The following is an 18,374-nucleotide window of genomic DNA, read 5'->3' on the forward strand; positions in this document are numbered from 1 at the left end:
TAAAGCAATATTGTTTCCACGGAAGCCTGTGGAGCTAATAGAGAGCATGGGGAACTTGGTGGTCTTTATCTGAAAAAGGTTCCATTGAGGATTTAGACCCCTTTGAGTAAAGATTATCAATCTGTTGCCTGAATGGTCCCTATAAATTCTCAAGGATACTAAGACAAGAGTTTTGGCCCAAGAAAGGAGAGCTGCACTTTGCACAAGAGCAGACCCTTTTTGTCCAGTATTGCATCATTCAAATGTCCCAGCAATACTGCTAGAGTTATAGAGGACTTGCTTTTTTTTTTTTTTTTTTTTGGTACCTGGGAATGAACTCAGGGACATGCAATCACTGAACCACATCCATGGCCCTGTTTTGTATTTTATTTAGAGACAGAGTCTCACTGAGTTGCTTAGCGCCTGGCTTTTTGCTGAGGCTGGCTTTGAACTCAGGATCCTCCTGCCTCAGCCTCCGGAGATGCTGGGATTACAGGCTTGTAACACCACTCCCAGCTGAGGCCTCGCTTTTATACAAAAAAATGCCAGAGGGTATGAGAGAAAAATGTACTAGGTTCTAGTTAGAGAACTGGGAATAGTGAATTTCAGTCCCAGTTCTGCCTTTTGCTATCTGTGTGATCTGGGCCTCAATTTCTTCATACTAACATGAGCACATTCTCAGCTGTGCCTTTCCAACAATTTTGAAGGAAATATGTTAATTTCAAAGTAAAGGTGTCAAAAAGGTATGAAGAAAGAAAATTAGTGGGAGTATGTTTGAAATACAGTTGAAACGTTTGTGGTTGGATGATGAGACCTACAGAGAAGGCTGTCAATATCAGACATCAGTATTCTATATATTGAGAGATCCTGGCTTCCCATTTCAGGGTACTTATGGCAACCATTGCTGGCTTCTGCCAGGGAAGGACAATTCTTTACTCAGTCCTGTATGAACTTGCCTTGTGTTGCATCTGTCAACTGGAATATCTTCAAGTAGCATAGTTCAAGGACAGAAAAGCAGGTGCTAACATATTTGAACATCCTCAAAGCTCCACCAGTAATCACAATACAGAAAAACATCCTCTTCCACATCTGGTCAGTTTAGGGAAACTGTCCTTACCTGCAGACACCACCAGCTCTTAGGAACTGTGAGTCTGACTGGCACTAGTTTTGCTAATGCTACACTGTAGCCAAACACTTTCAGACTTGAGACACTAGGACAATCTTTCTGTTCTTTATAGTTATCATAAGAATGCCAGAAAATATTATACTTCTGTGACCTACTTTTGATGGACAGATGAAAAATGTATGAGGAAGCGGATTCATAGGTTGCACTGAACCTTGGAGTCTTTACAGACCTGGTCTCTCAGTGCTAAATCAGTATAAATAATTTAGCTCCTCAGATTCCCATGTTTTTAGGTTAGAAGGATGTTTGGCATATATTTGTTCTTCTCATGCTTCAGGGATTCTAGATCTTCTGTTTTTGGACCACTGTGCATTCAGAGTGTCCATCATGCACTGGCTTGATTACAACAGCCCACAATAGCAGACACAGCCCCTGCCTCCAGGGACTCAATGTCCAGTGGGGAAGACAGACATTAATCAAAGCATTAGACAAGCACATTTGAAGTTAAGTGAAGTGCATACTATGATAGGAAGCAGAACTTATAATAAAGTTTTATCAGGGAGGTCAGGGAAGATTTCCCTGTGGAAGTGAGAACCCAGTTCTGAAGGAGGCGTGAGATTACTAGTGGAGATATCACTGGGCCATAAGCCCGATGGCAGAGAAAATATCGTGCCAGAGAGAACACAGGAGAGAGTTGGAAAAATGATAGATGTGGATGAGGCTGGAAGACAGGGGTGCTAGGGAGAGCCATAGGAGCCATGATAAGGATTTTGATCTTTACCCTTGAAGCCACAAGAAAGCTTGAACAAATTTCAAGCAGCACTGTAGGGTGACCAGATGTCCAATTAAAACATCTTTCTCTGGCTGAAGAGCCCATCACTTTTCATCTTTAGTGAAATCATGTTACTCGGTTGTACAGGGCTATCTCCTGAGGTTCACAGAGAACAATGTCTGGGCCCTACAGCCAGTTTGGGCTACTATAGTTAACTAATCATTGAGTCGGTCCTCAGATTCAAAGGGATAAGGAAATGTTACATATTTATTTCTAATGATGCAAGATTATTTGGGGTTATTTGATAAAGATACTTAAAAGGGAATCCAAATATTTTATCCATATGATCTGATTTAACCCTGACATTTATTGACACATGCTACAAATATTTATTGAAACCTACTGCACACCAGGGTCTAGTCTAAGCATTATGGATTCAGTGGCTAACAAGACATACACTGTGCTGCCCTCGGGGAGCATGTATCCTAACAGAGGAGACATACCATAAACCAGCAGAGAAGGAAATGTGGAATGTGATGCCAGGTAGAGATCACTGTCCTTAGATGAGTCAAGCACCTTGAAGAAATAGAGAAATAACAGAGGATACAAGTTTTGAAAAAGTGATGGGAAAATCCCTCCCTAGTTGATGAGATTTCAGCAGAAATCTAAATGAAGTGACTGTGAGACCTGAGGAAAAAGCATTTCAGGCAGAAAAAACAATGAGTGCAAAGGGTTCAAGGTTGGAATAGACTTTCCTGTTAAAAGAGCAAGAGGCCAATCGACTTGAGTGGCATGAACCGAGAGCAAAATGGTAGGATGAGGCTGGGGACCAGACAGTCTATGGTTGCATTAAATTGCAGTCAAGGGTACTTTTACATTCCATACTCCAGGGTCCTCACATTTGTCTACCTGCACAACATGTAGCATCAAGAATACATATTGGCAAACCACTTTTGCTACGTCCAACTGCACAACATTTGTTTTAACATAGCAGTCTCTATTTGCCTTTTATTCAATTTCTACCAATCTCTGTTTCCACTAAAGTGTTCCTTCTGTCTTCTCTCATTCTCCTTTCAGTGGAGAGTACGAGACTACCATTACGTTCATTTCAATTGATAAAACTTTTTGGTTTTGTTTTGCTAAAATGTTTCTTTTTTAGAAATTGGCACCACCGTGCACTTCAAGCAAAAAGGTATGGTTTTTATTTCAAATTACCTTCTAAATGTTAAAATTAAGATTTCACAGGAATATATTGTGGTCTTATATACTTGAGTTTATTTCACTTCAGTAATTTGCAATAATAATTTCCATAGCACATTTAGCACTATTTGTTTTTCCAAGTAGTAAGTTTTCTTCTTTACAAAAATTCCCTGGTCCAACCCATAACCCCTGTATTGCTTTTGATACTCATTCACTTTTAAATACCTGAAACCCAGCTAGTTATTCTATACCCTGCTCTCCCCTTGTCCCTTACTGTCCATGGTTAGCTCTTGCAGAGCTGATTTTTTTTAATAGTAGCTGCTTAATGACAAGTGCTCTTAGAAGACACCCAAAGTCTATTTTACAGTCACCTGTCTGTCAGATATTCAAGTAAATATGTTGCTAAATATAACATCTAGATATCAAGTAGATATCCAGATATCTCTTAAAATGAAACACGTGAGCGGTGAATATTTCCTCCTCTCTCATCATTTTCCCAGGTCTTTATAAAGCCTCATGATGCTGCAGTACACCTGGGCTAGTGGGTCCTCCCAGGAAAGCCTTGTGATGCCCTCCTACTGTCCCATGGCCACCAGCCATGTGACATATCATGCACATACTCATCTCTACAAGGACAGGGCAAGCAGATCAAAGCTGCATAAATTGATCCAAAATGCAAACAATTACTATGTCTTCAGTGCCCCCTGCACAATGGATAATCCCCAAAAGTTTGTAACCCCAGACCAGAGCCACAGAGGCACATATGTGGCCGGGCACCACACTCCTCGAGTCCTGTGGTCACACACTTGATTGGTAATTGTCTCATAGGAAGGTGTCCTCCTCTCTGAATCTCAAAAAGGAATGAGACAACCAAGATCACTTACAATAGTGAGAAATCATTTTTGTGGGCTCCAGGCCTTCCCAGCCTCCAGAAGCCACAGAGATTATAAGGACTGTGGTGCTTACTCCCACAAAAGGTCCAGCACCTTGTTTATGGCCAGTTCTAGCCTGTTCTCACAGAAGGCAGCAGGAAAGAGGCAGCCAGGAATATATACTTGGGAAGAGCATTATCTGAGGCAAAAAGACAAAAAATTGTCTTCTTCTGCTCTTCTCTCCCCAGTGCTATGATTACCAAATTACCATTTACATTTGAATCTAACTTGCCTAGTGCTGTTATGTGATACCTTAGGGCTTTGATGTGGATGATGACATAGGCATAGTATTTTTCTCTTAATTTCAAAGATCATCAAGATAAACTGCCAGCCAGGGGTGGTGGCACATGCCTGTAATCCCAGCAGCTTTGGAGGCTGAGGCAGGAGGATTGGGAGTTCAAGGTCATCCTCAGCAAAAGTGAGGGGCTAAGCAACTCAGTGAGACCCTGTATCTAGATAAAATACAAAATAGGGCTGGGGATGTGGCTCAGTGGTTGAATGCCTCTGAGTTCAATCCCTAGTATGACAAAAAAAAAAAAGATAAACTTCCAATGTCACCAAAAGTAGGACCTGAAAGTTTTTAAACTGGGTGTGCCATATATATGATGCCATTTTGATGGGAAAGATGTTATGATTCCAGATTTACTATGAGACTAGTTCAGTCCACCAAAATCTCACTTTATAGAGGGTGGAGAAAGTGCATGAATGGCCCATATTTAATCCTAAAACCCAGGGCTCAAAGAGAAAATCAGTATTTTCCTTCCTCTAATTTGCTCCACCCTGGTGATTATAGACTTTAATCCAAAATTCAATCACCCAGGTGAAGTGGTACTGGCAGAAAATGGACAGCAGGTGGCGCCAAAGTCCGTCTTCTCATTCTTCCCTATCGACATGGCTTCCCAGGACCCCAGCGTGCCTTAATTTGCACACCTAGATAATATCAAAGATCCATACTTGGGAGATTCTGTAGATTATTGCTCTCCTTCGTTTAACAATTGTTTTATAAGTTGTTTATACTTTTATTTTATTTTCAGTCACTTCATCAGCCCTTAACAGTTCTAAAAAGAATTCAAACTTAAATTCCTCAAACATTTTTTCTTCTTGTATGGCTTCTTTAAAAAAAAAATATATATATATATATATATACATATATATACATATATATATATATATATATATACACACACACACACACACACACGTGTGTGTGCGTGTGTGCGTATGTGTGTGTAGGAATAAAATATGCCTAATTCTGACTCCTTCATGGCTGAAAAGAATTCCCAAGGATCATTGATGGCATGTTGAAGACCACTTTGAATAAATCTAGTCCTAAATCCAGGAAATGGGCCCTAAGGACTCAGAAGAAGCAACAAAAAACTGTTGGTCCAATTTGAATTACAAAGTATCTGCAAGCACACACACTACAAAACAGGTGGTGAAAAACCACCTGTCCTTTCTTTGAGATTTTGCTGAAAGACAAATGAATTGACTGAGTATCCTACATCAGATTTGTAGTGTAGAGACTGGTCAAAAAAAAAAATTCTCATAACCCTCAATTTCTGGATGTTTTATCAATCTTGCCCTGAATTACAAATTTTGCCCTTTTTTAAGCATTGATGTGGCAAAGCACAATCCAGTATTCATCTTGGCACAGTCTCACTTACCTTACCAGGTTGAGAATCTTGACCTGGTGTGTTGACTCATGGCTTACAGTGTTGCTGCAGCTGCATTGTGGCCCTGATGATCAAACATTAAAGCCTTGACCCCATTCACAAAACAATACCTTTAATTCAGGTTGGTATTTTATTCATTTTTGTAGCTTGAACATCTGTGTCAATAATAATAATAATGCTACCATGTAATGAATATTTATCAGAAACCACACATTTCGTGTACATGCAAACATATAACACATATGTACAATGTGGTTAACTATCAAGACATGATATTTGTCTGTTATGTGAAAAACATGTAGCAAGTTTTTATATTGTGGTTCTATTTGCCCATCTATTCTTAAGGCTAATTTATGTTTGCAGACTCTTGCTTTCATTATATCTGTCAGTATATGAAAGCACTTGCTGAGCTTGGCCATCTGGCATGGGAAATAAGATTTATCATTTGCATTTCCACAAATAAGCAGAAATTTTGTAACTATGAACTAAAACATAATTAATGATTTTGCTGATTATTCTTCCCTGAAATAGCCATTAACTGAAGTAGTCTCCTATGCAGTCATATATATCCATAATTGCATACGCACTTGTGATGATTCCCCAACTATCACGCGCTTACCCTGGTATTTCTCAAGTCTGTTTACTCTCAAAATCAATTATCACAAGAGCAAGTCACATAAGCCATCAAATAGCTATATGAAGGCACTTAATGAATAATAATTGATAGAAATGAAGATACTTTAAACAAATTCACACGGTGCATTTCAAATATATAATGACATTATGAAGGATAAAATGAAAGATTATTAACATAATCACATTGGAATTTCCTATTATAATACAGAATAAAATATGAAGGTAACAAGTAATTATGTATTATATGTACTAAAAGACCAATAATATAAGTGTATATATAACTATAATGTAGATATTTCTCTGTGTGTATATATATAGATGTACATATATGTATATATACATTCATTAGTAAGAATGTTACGTTTGAGCATGCTTATTCAGATTGATAACTTGCTGAGAGTCTTGCTAAATTTGCTGAGGCTGGCCTCAAACTTTCGATGCTCCTACCTCGGTCTCCCACTCTGTAATTTTTGCTTTCTTAAATATTTACTCCCATTTGAATAAAATGATAAGACTAGTCTTGTTAGCTTTCCCCAGATACCATTCAGTTCCCAGATGTCAGGAAAACAATTGAGCCTGACTTAATGCTACAAATTAGATTATGGAAATAAGCAAAATTGGACTTTTTCTGAAAACCCTTTTCACACTATCCCTGAGGCAAAACAGAAATTGCTTTTGCTTTACTCTGTAGGACCTTAATGTGTGTGTAGTTTTTTTTTTGTTTGTTTGTGTTTTTTTTTTTTTTCTGTTTTGAAAGCCTCACGGATGCAATACTGCAAACAAATGTGCCAATAATCTCATCTCGCCCTGTGTATGCAGAGGGTTTAAAACATTGCTGCCAGGCCAGGAGACTGGGGAGTTTTCTTGAAGAGAGTTTGAAGGTTCTCAAAGTCCATCAGGTGTAGGGGGGAAGACATGGAGAAGGTGGATAGGGAAGGACAATGAGCTGAGCCTCAGGACACCTGGACTCCAGCACTAGTCCACAAATGCTAATCAGGTGCCTTATGCAGCATATATAATCTTGAACCTGAAATAGACCTTTTGATAATATGATCCCACAGCTAATCAGAAAATCAGACAATTAGTTGGTTGATTAATTTGTTTATATTGTGCCTTCATAGCTTTATATGTGATAAGCTCATTTTACATAGTACTTATGCTGTTCCAAATTTGTACATGTTCATATTTTTAAATTAAATAATATTGTCAATATTTTCAAGAAGGCATTTTAACCAAAAATATTCTTTCAAAATCATTTTTTGCAAAAATAATGGATGTTCCCCCTTTAGTTTCTGTTTGTGCTGGCTGTCATTTTAATCAAGCCCAAGTTTCATTTCTCAAATGTTTGACAGAGACTCACCAGAGTACATGGCCATTGAGCCACACAGTGTCCTGGTGTCAGGCAATACCTCGGAACCAGATGCAGGTTAGAAACCTCAGCTTCTCTGCTGACAAGTGGTATCAACTTTTACCATGGACTTAATCTCTCTCTGCCTCCATTATTTCACTGGAAAGTGTGTTTTATTCTAATGCCCATCCCATAGCACAGCTGTGTGCTTTTATTTATTAAGAATTTATAACAATACCTTGTAGTGAGTGCTGCATAATCATTTGCTGGGTTTGTTTTATTGCTATTGCTTTTATTATTTGCATAAAACATAGATTAGGAGGCCATTCTTGAATTCAGCATTTTCCTGTTAGCCTACCTTCAATCTGGTATGTTTGTAAACAGTTTGGGGAAATTCACATACCAGAAGATGCTTCCATTGCACTTGCAAATCACAGATTTACACACATTACCACACACATTGATCTGCATATGTATTCTAAAAACTTCAAATTACAGTCCTACCAGTTTCTTTTTTGAATATCATTGTGGAGCTATGTGGCTTTTAAAGCCAGTCTCTGCAGTGAAAGTGTTTTTATTTCCTTTATTGGAATATGAACAGAACAACACAAAAGGAGAAGATGGACACACAAAGCTTAGGAGACACACTCCTGAGTTGAACCCACAAATTCTGCCCCAATCCTATTCTTGCCACCATAACACAAACCCCTTCTCCTCCTTCCTTTCCTCCCGCTTTCCCTCTCAGACCCACAGTCACATCCCCAGTTACACTCGGGTGGCAGCAGGGAATACAGCTGCCATGCCAGGCTCAATCCTGGGTGAGTTCAAATCAGTTCTGCTCCAGGTTTGAACCTGCTTCTAAACCCCCCAGGTTTGGGTGGGTTGTTTGTAGGTTTTGATTTTTAAAAGATCAGTGAAGAATCTGGGCAAGATGATCCCTGCTTCCTCGTAAGACTATACAGTGTTTCTGCCTTGATAAGATGCCACCCATCCATAAAGTTTCTTGGTTACAATGCCCCTCCCAACTGACAAATAATTAGTGCTTCTCCCCCAAGGAACAAGGGAGTCAGGGGGCAGCTCCAGGTTTTATTGATGCTGTGAAAAATTGACAGGAACAGCCCACACGAGCTGGTGAAGTACCTTCGCCAATGCATCACCTGGGGCAGAGCATGCAGGAGGAGGCTGGGTGAACAAGAGCCTGTAGCACCGCCAGACAGCAGTGACAGCCAGCTTAAGGACTGCTTCAGCAAGAGCACTTTGTATGTAGAGGCAATTCAACAAATGATACCTCTTAACTTACTTGGACCTCAAGGAGGACAAGGATATAGGAAAGGTTTTCAGCCCTTCCTGGGCTGCATGTAAGAGCACTGACGTTGTGGCCTCAGTCCTGGCTAGGCCTCACCTCCGACAACATCAGCAGTCAGCTGTGACCTGGATTGGTCAGGATGTAACTTCTCTTTTCTCTCTCTCCTTTTATTGTTCTGCAGGACCTGGGTCGGTGAGAGGAATAAATGGATCCATCAGTCTGGCCGTACCACTGTGGCTGCTGGCAGCATCTCTGCTCTGCCTTCTCAGCAAATGTTAATAGAATAAAAATTTAAAAATAATTTAAAAAACACACAAAAATGCGTCACACAGGATATAGAGAGAGAGTGGGAGAGAGAGAGAGAGAGAGAGCGCGCGATGGGGGGAGACTGTTTATTTCACAACTTTGTGTGTTTATAAATGAAGGGGGGAAATATGAAAATGAAGACGAAAATACAACATTGGAAACAATTTTAAAGTCCATCAATAAAAATTTGGTATGATCAGGGTGGGAAAAGCTCTATCAGGATGTGTGTATATCTACTAAGGAAATGAATGCCGTGCTAAGGACATCCAGATGTTGTAAAAACAGGACAAGTAAAGAAGTACCAGATGGAGACTGACTCCCCCACGCACACTTATCCTTCCTTCCTTCATCTTTCGTCATCTGTGGGGAAAAAAATAAGGTCTTGCCTTTGGTGTTATACTTCCATAACTTTCTATTGTGTTTTCCATTCAAGCTGACCTGTAGCCATTTCAGACTCTCCATAGAGTCTTATGTTCAGCCTTTTATCGGACTCTCTTGCCTCTGCTATCTCTCCAACTTTTGAGATCATCCCCTCTCCCTCCAGAGTGTTCTATCTCCCACGCTCATTCCAAATAGTCCCTTTTTGCCCACCCACCCCAACTCTCTTCACCCCCTCCAACCGCCCCCTGAGCACCAATCACGCCGCAAATGCTAGGAAGTGCCATTTTAATTTTCTCCACTGTGTGCGTGTGCTCAAGTCTCTCCCTCTCACGTGGGTGTACATGTGTGTGAGCGTGTGTGTGTCTCTCTCTAAAGCATGCCAAGGGAATGGTCCATGTGTACATAGACTCATCGTGCTGTAGATACTGTCCTGCATTGTAATTGTGAGATGCGGCTGTAACCAGTTGCTGGGGGAGATGGCAGGGAGGGAGGCAAGGAGCAGAGGCCTCCCCTGTCCACGCCTGTCACATGACATCAGTGTGTATTCAAACCAAGTTGTGCCCCTTCCAAGGGCAGGACCCCATATTCCTCCCAATCCCATCATCAGAATCTAGTCAGGAGTCACTCAGAATATCACTGTAAATGAAAGTGCCTACCATTGATGGGGTGAGCAAACAGTGGGGAAAAAAAATTAGTGATGGGGATGAAATGGCCTAGGAGAGAAGGTTTCTGATTTCACTCTTATTTCATGAGTTTGAGGGATTCATATGTTTTCCGGTGTTTAACAGGCTGAGCCCTGCTCTGCTGCAGGGCTGATCAACATATATTGAACAAATCCCCAGAAACAGAAAGTGTTATCTCCCATCTGGAGAATGATGAGCCACATGGAGATCCTAAGCAATCCTGTTTTGCCTCCTCCCTAACCTTCAAATAACATGAATTTGCCCCATGGATCCCCCTGAGCAGAGATTGTTTCCTCTTTCAGATCAATACAGTGAGAGTGAGCAAGACAGGCAAAGTAGACAGATGCCCAAATCCCATCCCATGTTCTGAAGATACTGTCAGAGCATTAAGAAAAAACATTGGCTATACCAAAAGGGAATTCATTCCTTAAGATCCTTTGCAGATTTTTGTTCTGATGTTCTTGGCTAACTCTTGATTTAGCCATGCATGTCATCCCCCTGCTGCTGTTCCACTGATATCTGTAGGACCACACTTTTTTTTTTTTTTTTGGTACCAAGGATTGAACCCAGAGGCACTTAACCCTGAGCCACATCCCCAGCCCTTTTATTATATTTTATTTAGAGACAGGGTCTCACTGAGTTGCTGAGGCTGGCTTTGAACCCCCAATCCTCCTGCATCAGCGTCCCAAGCCGCTGGGATTACAGGTGTGTGCCACTGTGCCTGGCTGTAGCACCACTCTTCTTGATGATTCATCATTATCCTAGACCAGACCACTAGAAATTGCATTATATTCACCTTTCCTGCTCTATTTAAATTTATGTCTCTGAGAATCATCTGGATATTCACACTGAAATAAGAGCTCATTTCTTCACCAGAAGATCTGAGCAACTTGTAATTAATTTAGGCAGAAAGTGTCTGAATACCACAAAGCTTGGCATTACCGCATCACCATAGGTCTTACAGGGAGAGCTGGCACTCTGCATATAGACTTCTTTGTCTACATGAAACCAACTGCTGTTCTGTTAGACTATAGGATGCACTGGAAATGGTCAGCTCATGACGGGGAAGAGGATTATTGTTGAGGTCATTATTGAAAGCAATCCCACAGAACAAATGTGGCAGCTCATCAAGTTTTCAAATCTTGATAATAGCTGAGACATGATATTAAATGAAAAACTTCATTAGCAGAAAGAGGAAGGAAGGAAAGAAAGAGAGAAGTAGGGAGAGAGAAGGAAGGAAGAAAAGAAGGGAGGGAGGGACAGATCTGAGAATATTTAAAAATCTCTTCTAGGTGGTTCTATGGTTTGTTTTGGATGCATATCACATTCTTCTTTTAGGATTTTGCTGTTTAGAATTGAAAACAGAGGACAAATTGGACATGGCAGTAAGAGTACTTATGGCAGATCGTGAGATAGGACAGAAATTCTTATCCAAGAAGGCAGCTAGTCAAATACAGGGAAAGCGAGCCATACTCCTATGCAGCATCAATTTATTGACAATCAGGGATTTCTCTAACAGTTTGGTCTTCTTTGTACAGGAACAAAGGTTATTACCTTTGATGGTTGAAGAAGCTGTCATACCCTTAAGTAGAAACCAAGAGAGCACATGGTGATTGAAAGATACAGGAAGAGAAAAAGAGCAGGAATTGATTTCAGTACCATTCATTATCAGTTTCAGGAACAGAGCCTGTGGCATATTACAAGCTTTAATGCCCAGCAGGCCTTTTTACTGTTTCTACCTTATCATAAGGACCAGGTTAGTGGAAGGAGCATGTCCATTGGAAGAAATGTCTTGGCCATTGCTCTCTTGGTTTTTAACATGGTGGACCATAAATTAAACATACATTTTCAAAATATGGTATTTGCCTATATCTAGCAGGATCTGGGATTTGCAAAACTTTGCTACTTGCTCCTCTTTCATCATTGGCCCTAGAAATCTCATAAGTTTAACAATGTCTCTAAGTAACTTGGGGAATGGAGGGAAAGATAGATTGGAGAAAGTCTCAACACAAGATTTCTTGGAATTGAGTTCATCATATTGCCATAACTTCCTCCCTCAACCCCCAGCATCTTGTCCTTTGATAATCAAAGCACTGAAAAACACCAATTATTTGGAAATACCATATTGAGAGAAGTGGAAAGCATCTAATAATGTTAATGGCTAATACATTTTGCATGCTTTTCATACAAAGTGAAACTCTACCATTCACAAAATAAGATCCTTAGCCCCAACTTTCAGTGATGTGGAAATTACCTTGACCCAGGGACTTCTTGAAGGATGAGAACTAGCCTAGGTTTCACAACTGCAGAATTGTAATTAGACTCTCTGTTCAATTCTTCATCAAGAGGCCTTGCTTTATTGGAGGACTTTTTTGGTTTTGTTTGTTTAAGATATAAAATCCCTCTGTCCTAAAAGAACTAAGGCATATGGAAAAGTGGATGTGTTTTCTGTTGGGAAGGATTGTTCTATCGGCCTTTTCCAGAAGAATTCTTGAACTTGAACTCTCCCTTGCTATGGGCTTTTTAAAAATAATAATAATAATAATAATAATAATAACAATTATTATTATTATTATTATGTGATCAGACAACTGGGGCTATTTATAGAGACCTTGTAAAAGTACTCGTGATTTTCATGTTCTTGGAGGGCAGAAATAAAAATCTGTTTCCCCTCCAAAAATGGACTTACCTCCTTTGCACATAAAGACAAAACTCCTCAGCATAAAATGATTTGAGTTGTTACCCACCAAGTTGTTAACCTTCTTATCTAGAGTTGCAGGCACAATCCTGAACTGATTAGGGCTCCACCATTTCTCTGGGTTCGTCTCCCTGAATTCCTCATTTTGTTCTTTGCAGGCTTTGAATTATTTGTGGAAAAATAATATATGTGTGTATGTATTTTTTTAATCTTATCTTTACAGATGCTATATTTACAATAATGTATGTATTATAAGAAAAATTTAGAATAACAGCTTAAACTTAAAAGAAGAAAGTGCAGAATTTGGTTTATTTAAAGAAAAAAAGAGCTATGTTTCATAAGGAAAGGCATGGAGACCCATTTTTTTCCCACTTTTAAATTGTTTGCTGACAGATCAAATACTATGGGAATAACCATGTCCTCATTTTTTTCTTCATCTTTGTAAGCTTTTAGCCTGGATTTAGTCTTGGTCCCCAGTAAGTATCAATTTCTACAGCGAGTGTAATGCTGTATCTGGCCTAAAAACTATTAAACATTTTAAGACAAATAAGCAGACCACAAAAATAGTGAGATAAGACCCTGAGTTAAGAAGCACAAATCTAGTTTAGGAAACCCCATTCTTTCTTCAGTATTTAAAATATTTCTCCTCCAAAGACCAATTGCCCCAGTAATGTAAATTTTCCATCATGGTTGGCACCCTATCCATAAACATCTCACTAAATGCAAAATGGAGTTTACATTTATGTGCATACTAGTGGAGGAGAAGTAAACTATTCTCATTTGCATTTAGCTATGCTGTTCAAATGTCGCCAACTGAAATTCAAAAAAGAATTTGTTTTCACCCAGCAAAGTACATCACTTTCCTCTTGGCAAGGAAGCTGGTGTTAACATTAGGTTTAGGTTTAACATTTACACCAGCGAATGTTTATGGATATTGTGGGAAACGTATTTTAAAATCTTGATTTCTTTTCAGCGCATTTACATACTGTGTGCTGATTAATAAATTAGGGACCAATCATGTGTAAATCAATGTAAATCACTAGTTTATGTACATAATACAAACGATGTAAACTTCATTTTTCATGCAGAGGCCAAGTTCAGCTAAACCCATAAATGTTAAAGGAAAAAAAAATCAAATAAAGTAAAACCAAAGCAAGTCACAGGTCAAAATGGGAAGAAGTAGGAACAGAATGCCCAAACGCAAGGTTGTCTCAGCCAAAGGAAATAGAGGACAGGGGCACCTACAGGTTTCCATGATGATGCAGTCACAGTTACGGGTTACCTTCTTGTTCCTTCAAGACGTAAGTGCAGATTCTCCCAGCTGTCACCATCATTTTCTCACGGGATCCTCCAGCAAGGGAGTAAAGAGTAAGAGAGTGTTTGAGGGCTCCTGGGCCTATTTCATCAGCTCTCAGGCATCTGGTTATTTCTCCCTCACCCCAAATCCAAGGAAGTCAGCCATACCTTGGTGAGCACAATACTACCCAGTTTCTGTTACCCACTCAATAAAAGCATTGGGAAAGCTTCTCTGTCATCTGAATTCTAATAAATTGTTAGGTAGAAGAAATAGGTGACATCCTTGAGAAATATCTTGGTGAGTCATCTTCGAAAAAATAACTGCCTTTGCTTTATCTAATACTCTTGTGTTCCAACACATCTATACTGAATTCTACAAATAAAGGACAGAATCACTTCATTTTGGAGTCTCTCTCTCAGGCATTATCTCTTACAGTCTTTCTGATGTGCCTGATGTGTTTAACAGAAATATATATATATATATATATATATATATATATATATATATATATCCCTTTCCTATAATCTGAACAATTGGTAGATTACAGATCCCTAAAAAAAAAAAAAAAATGACTTCAGGAACCACATGAATGTTCTACCAGAACTGTTCTTGAAAGAAATTTAGGTCACATTAACATGAGACTCAAAGTGCTCTCTGCCTCCTAAGATAAGTGATAACTTGAAAGTAGAGGTGTATTGGATTGGGAGTCAGGAAAATTGCTCTGTAAACCGAGGTCTAGTCATAAAAGAGCTGTATGACACTAGCAAGCCATTTAACTTTCCTGAATCTTGGTCTTCTCACCCTGAAAGTGAGGTATTTGAATGACATCTTTAGAATCCCTTTTGCCTCTAAACTTGGATCCTGAATAAGAATTTAATACTCAGTGCTGTGCTCACCTAACCGTTCGTTCTAAGCTGCTGTTTGTCATCTCCAGTTTGATCTCATAACCTTCATCCTAGCATCTCCATTTCAAAATCTAAAACTTTCTAGGGAACAGGGTCTCAGGACTGACTCTATAATCCTCTTCTGACCAAAACTTCTTAGTGATCTAGAGAGGTGATATATTCAGAATAAACTGAGGGCTTTGAAATAGCTAGGGCTGTTTCCTTGTTTATAATATTATAAAATCTAACTGTTGAACTATATCCTAATGACCTTTCATAGGAAGGAAAATAGCCAGATTGGGCATTATGCATGTAACAAATGAGGAAGTTGTGCATATGAAAGGAAACATCGGTTTTCTTTCATCCTGGGCCAAGCGCCTCATTATAGTAAACGTGTGTCCTTGGAAACTCTTGGCTTGTGCTGATGGCAGTAAGCATGTGGTCTGAGGCAAGTTCAATAGGCTGGTCTGTGAGAAACAGACAAGACAATACATCTTTTTTGGGAGAGAATTTCTCATGGGATGAGTTTCCTGAACTTGAGTTACAAGCTGTGAAATCAGGCAGGTGGATGGAGAGCAAACAGGCCTCGTTTTTTTAAAAAGTACAGGTCTGTGCTGTTTAAAGAAGATAAACTGAAAATAAGACCAAAATAAACACATTTTGAAAGGCCACGGTTGAAGACACAAAAAGCTGTCGTAAAAGCGGAAATCAAATGTGAAAGTCAAGCTCTCTGAGAAGAGGTTTTACAGGAAGGATGGTTTTTGAGGCAGTGAAGGAGGAATTATTTTCTTGTGCCATGTTGTGGGGTGGACTGAGCATAGCCTCACTTATCCCAAACTATCCTAGACGCTCAGCTTAGCATCTGTCCAAAGTGATCTTTTCATTTAATGCCTGAAAGAACTGAAGGAATTTGAGTGTCCCGGCACTGAAGAGCAGGATTTATTCATGATTTTCCAAGTGATGCACTAGCATCACTTGGTGTAGCTAAGGATGTATCGGGACTTAAGGTACTCATGAAGCTCTCTTGAAGTGGGAATAACCCCCATCCCCCACCCCTGCTCCCATCCCTTGGCCCACAGGACAACTCCCCATTTCCACAGTTATGTCACATTTACCTCTTTTGGGTGGTGCTCCTGAATCCACTCCTACAGCTATACTCTTCTTTGAATAAGCCCTCTCTATGTAAAGCCAGGCACAGTAAAAATCTGCTTCTTGCAAATGAAGAAAACATTTGGAACCACTAGCTTCAGGAACTGATCCCAGGATATCAGGAGTCTTTTATGAACCCACTTCCCTAAGTCTTGAGAATGTGAATGGTTTCTTCCTGGCAAGTTGTGGCCAAGTTCTGCTCCCTAAGTATTCACTGGGAGGGAGGAGGCTGAAGGGAGGAGGTTGCAGGGGGAGAGAAGCAGAGGATACCTCCAGCCTCTTCTCCTCACCCTGCTTCATCCTTTCCTTCTCTCTGCTCTACTGAAGGGTGTAAAAATCCTGCCCTTGGTTAGAATTCTCCTTATTAACAGTGTTATATACATATAAATATATATATATAAATATATTCCTTTTTTCAGCCCTGTAGACATGAACTGATCTTCCCTTGATGATACAAACACATGGCCATTTTTTGGTTTGGGTTTTTTGTTGCTCAAGGTATTTTATTTTTGTTTATTGGGTGGATTTTTTTCCCTGGATACTAGCTCTGTGAAGGAAAATAAAAAGCGCAGTGTGTGTTTAAAATAATCAAAATTAAAAAAAAGCTTTTTTTTTCTTTTCTTTTTAAATGTATTTAAATTCTGTTTCTCTCTTCTGTTACTTTACACGTATGAATGCTCTGCTCTTCTGTGAACTTAAAACAAAATGAAATAAACGTGAAAAGGAGATGTGTCTGCATTGGCCTGTGTCAGTGATCTTGGGGTTGGCTACACTGCTTCTTGAAGGTTTTTCATGAGCAAGTTAGGAAATGATAGTGAGCATCTAGTCAGGGAGGGGTAAACAAAATACTGAAAAATCACTTGGAGGCTTTCTAACATTTCTTCTACCCAGAAGTAAACACACTATTTACAATAATTGTCTTCAGCTCAGCAAAGAGATTCTCTGAATTCCCCCTTTTCCCTCTTCCTTAAGAGATTATAACAAATTACCACAGGGAAGCTTCATTAAAACATTAAAGAAGTTTGTGAGTGAGAATTTGACCGAGAACTTGGAATATGAAATCCAGCAACAACAAAACATTAGGGAGTACACCCTTTCTTTAAAGTATCCATTACAGGAGTCATTGTTAAGGTTTAGCTTTTTTTTTTCCAACTTTTTTTTATTGGTGCATGCATACTGATGGGATTTGTTGTTATATATTCGTACATGCTCACAATACATAATATAACAATATAATTTAAGGGTTAGTTTTAATGAGCTCCTATGCGATAGTGGCAGGAGGAATTAATTTACCTCCCTAAACCACCTATTATTTCTACTTGTAAAAAAACAGTTTGTTTTCTACTCTTGCTGTGAGCTACTATCTTCACATAATGTTTCTAGAATCTTCATAGAATCCCTATAGCATTAGACAGGACCGTTAGGAGATGGCAAGAGAAAACAAGAAACAAGCAATCCATGTTTGAAAGAGGTGAGGTTGGCTAATTGTATATCAGAAGAGACTGAAGAATCTGAGGTTTTACTCCTCCAAGTCAAAGCAAGTCTGAAACACCTCTAAGAGAATGGATCTCAATTTGGGATGATGGGGAGGAGGGAGGTGAGGAATCATACTCAGCTTCCATAAGGAGAAAAGCATCTCAAAAGCAAACTGTCCCCTCTGGTTCAAAGAGACAGATGAAGAGCCCAGTCTCCCCACTTTTGAATTTTATTAAAAAATTTGAAAATGCCTTTCTGTAACATGGTTACCCGACTCAAACTCAAGGTTAAAGTCACAATCATCAAACAAAACTTCCCTCACTTCAGACACCAGCTGCATTTCTGGATTAGATAACCCTGGTTTTTGACCAGCTGACTACAAACTCAAAAGTTTCTTACTACCCCTGCAGGTTCAGGAGTTTGCTAGAATGACACAGAACTAAGGAAAGTAGTATACTTAGAATTTTAATTCTAGTATAGCAAAAAACAAAACACATTAGAAGCAGCCAGTGGGAAAAACTCACAGGCAAG

The 18,374-nt window shown here is 39.4% G+C and overlaps 1 protein-coding gene across 3 annotated transcripts in view; it reads left to right on the plus strand.

The window, feature by feature from the left end:
- The window catches only part of Lsamp (limbic system associated membrane protein), a 608,883-nt gene extending 591,788 nt beyond the window's left edge, over nucleotides 1–17,095 (plus strand). For 2 of the 3 annotated variants that reach the window (XM_058572824.1, XM_046425213.2), the window contains one exon: nucleotides 9,151–17,095. In XM_058572824.1, coding sequence (XP_058428807.1) covers nucleotides 9,151–9,248 — 98 coding nt within the window. In that variant the 3' untranslated portion in view covers nucleotides 9,249–17,095. Of the gene's footprint in view, nucleotides 1–3,033; nucleotides 3,067–9,150 lie in introns of all 3 variants that reach the window. The other variant, XM_046425212.2, reaches the window with a different exon arrangement.
- The last annotated feature ends 1,279 nt before the right edge of the window (nucleotides 17,096–18,374 follow it).

Source organism: Marmota monax, unplaced genomic scaffold, assembly GCF_021218885.2.
Source record: "Marmota monax isolate L192 unplaced genomic scaffold, Marmota_monax_Labrador192_F-V1.1 WCK01_AAM20220418_F8-fsc00119, whole genome shotgun sequence".
In the NCBI taxonomy this organism is placed as follows: domain Eukaryota; kingdom Metazoa; phylum Chordata; class Mammalia; order Rodentia; family Sciuridae; genus Marmota; species Marmota monax.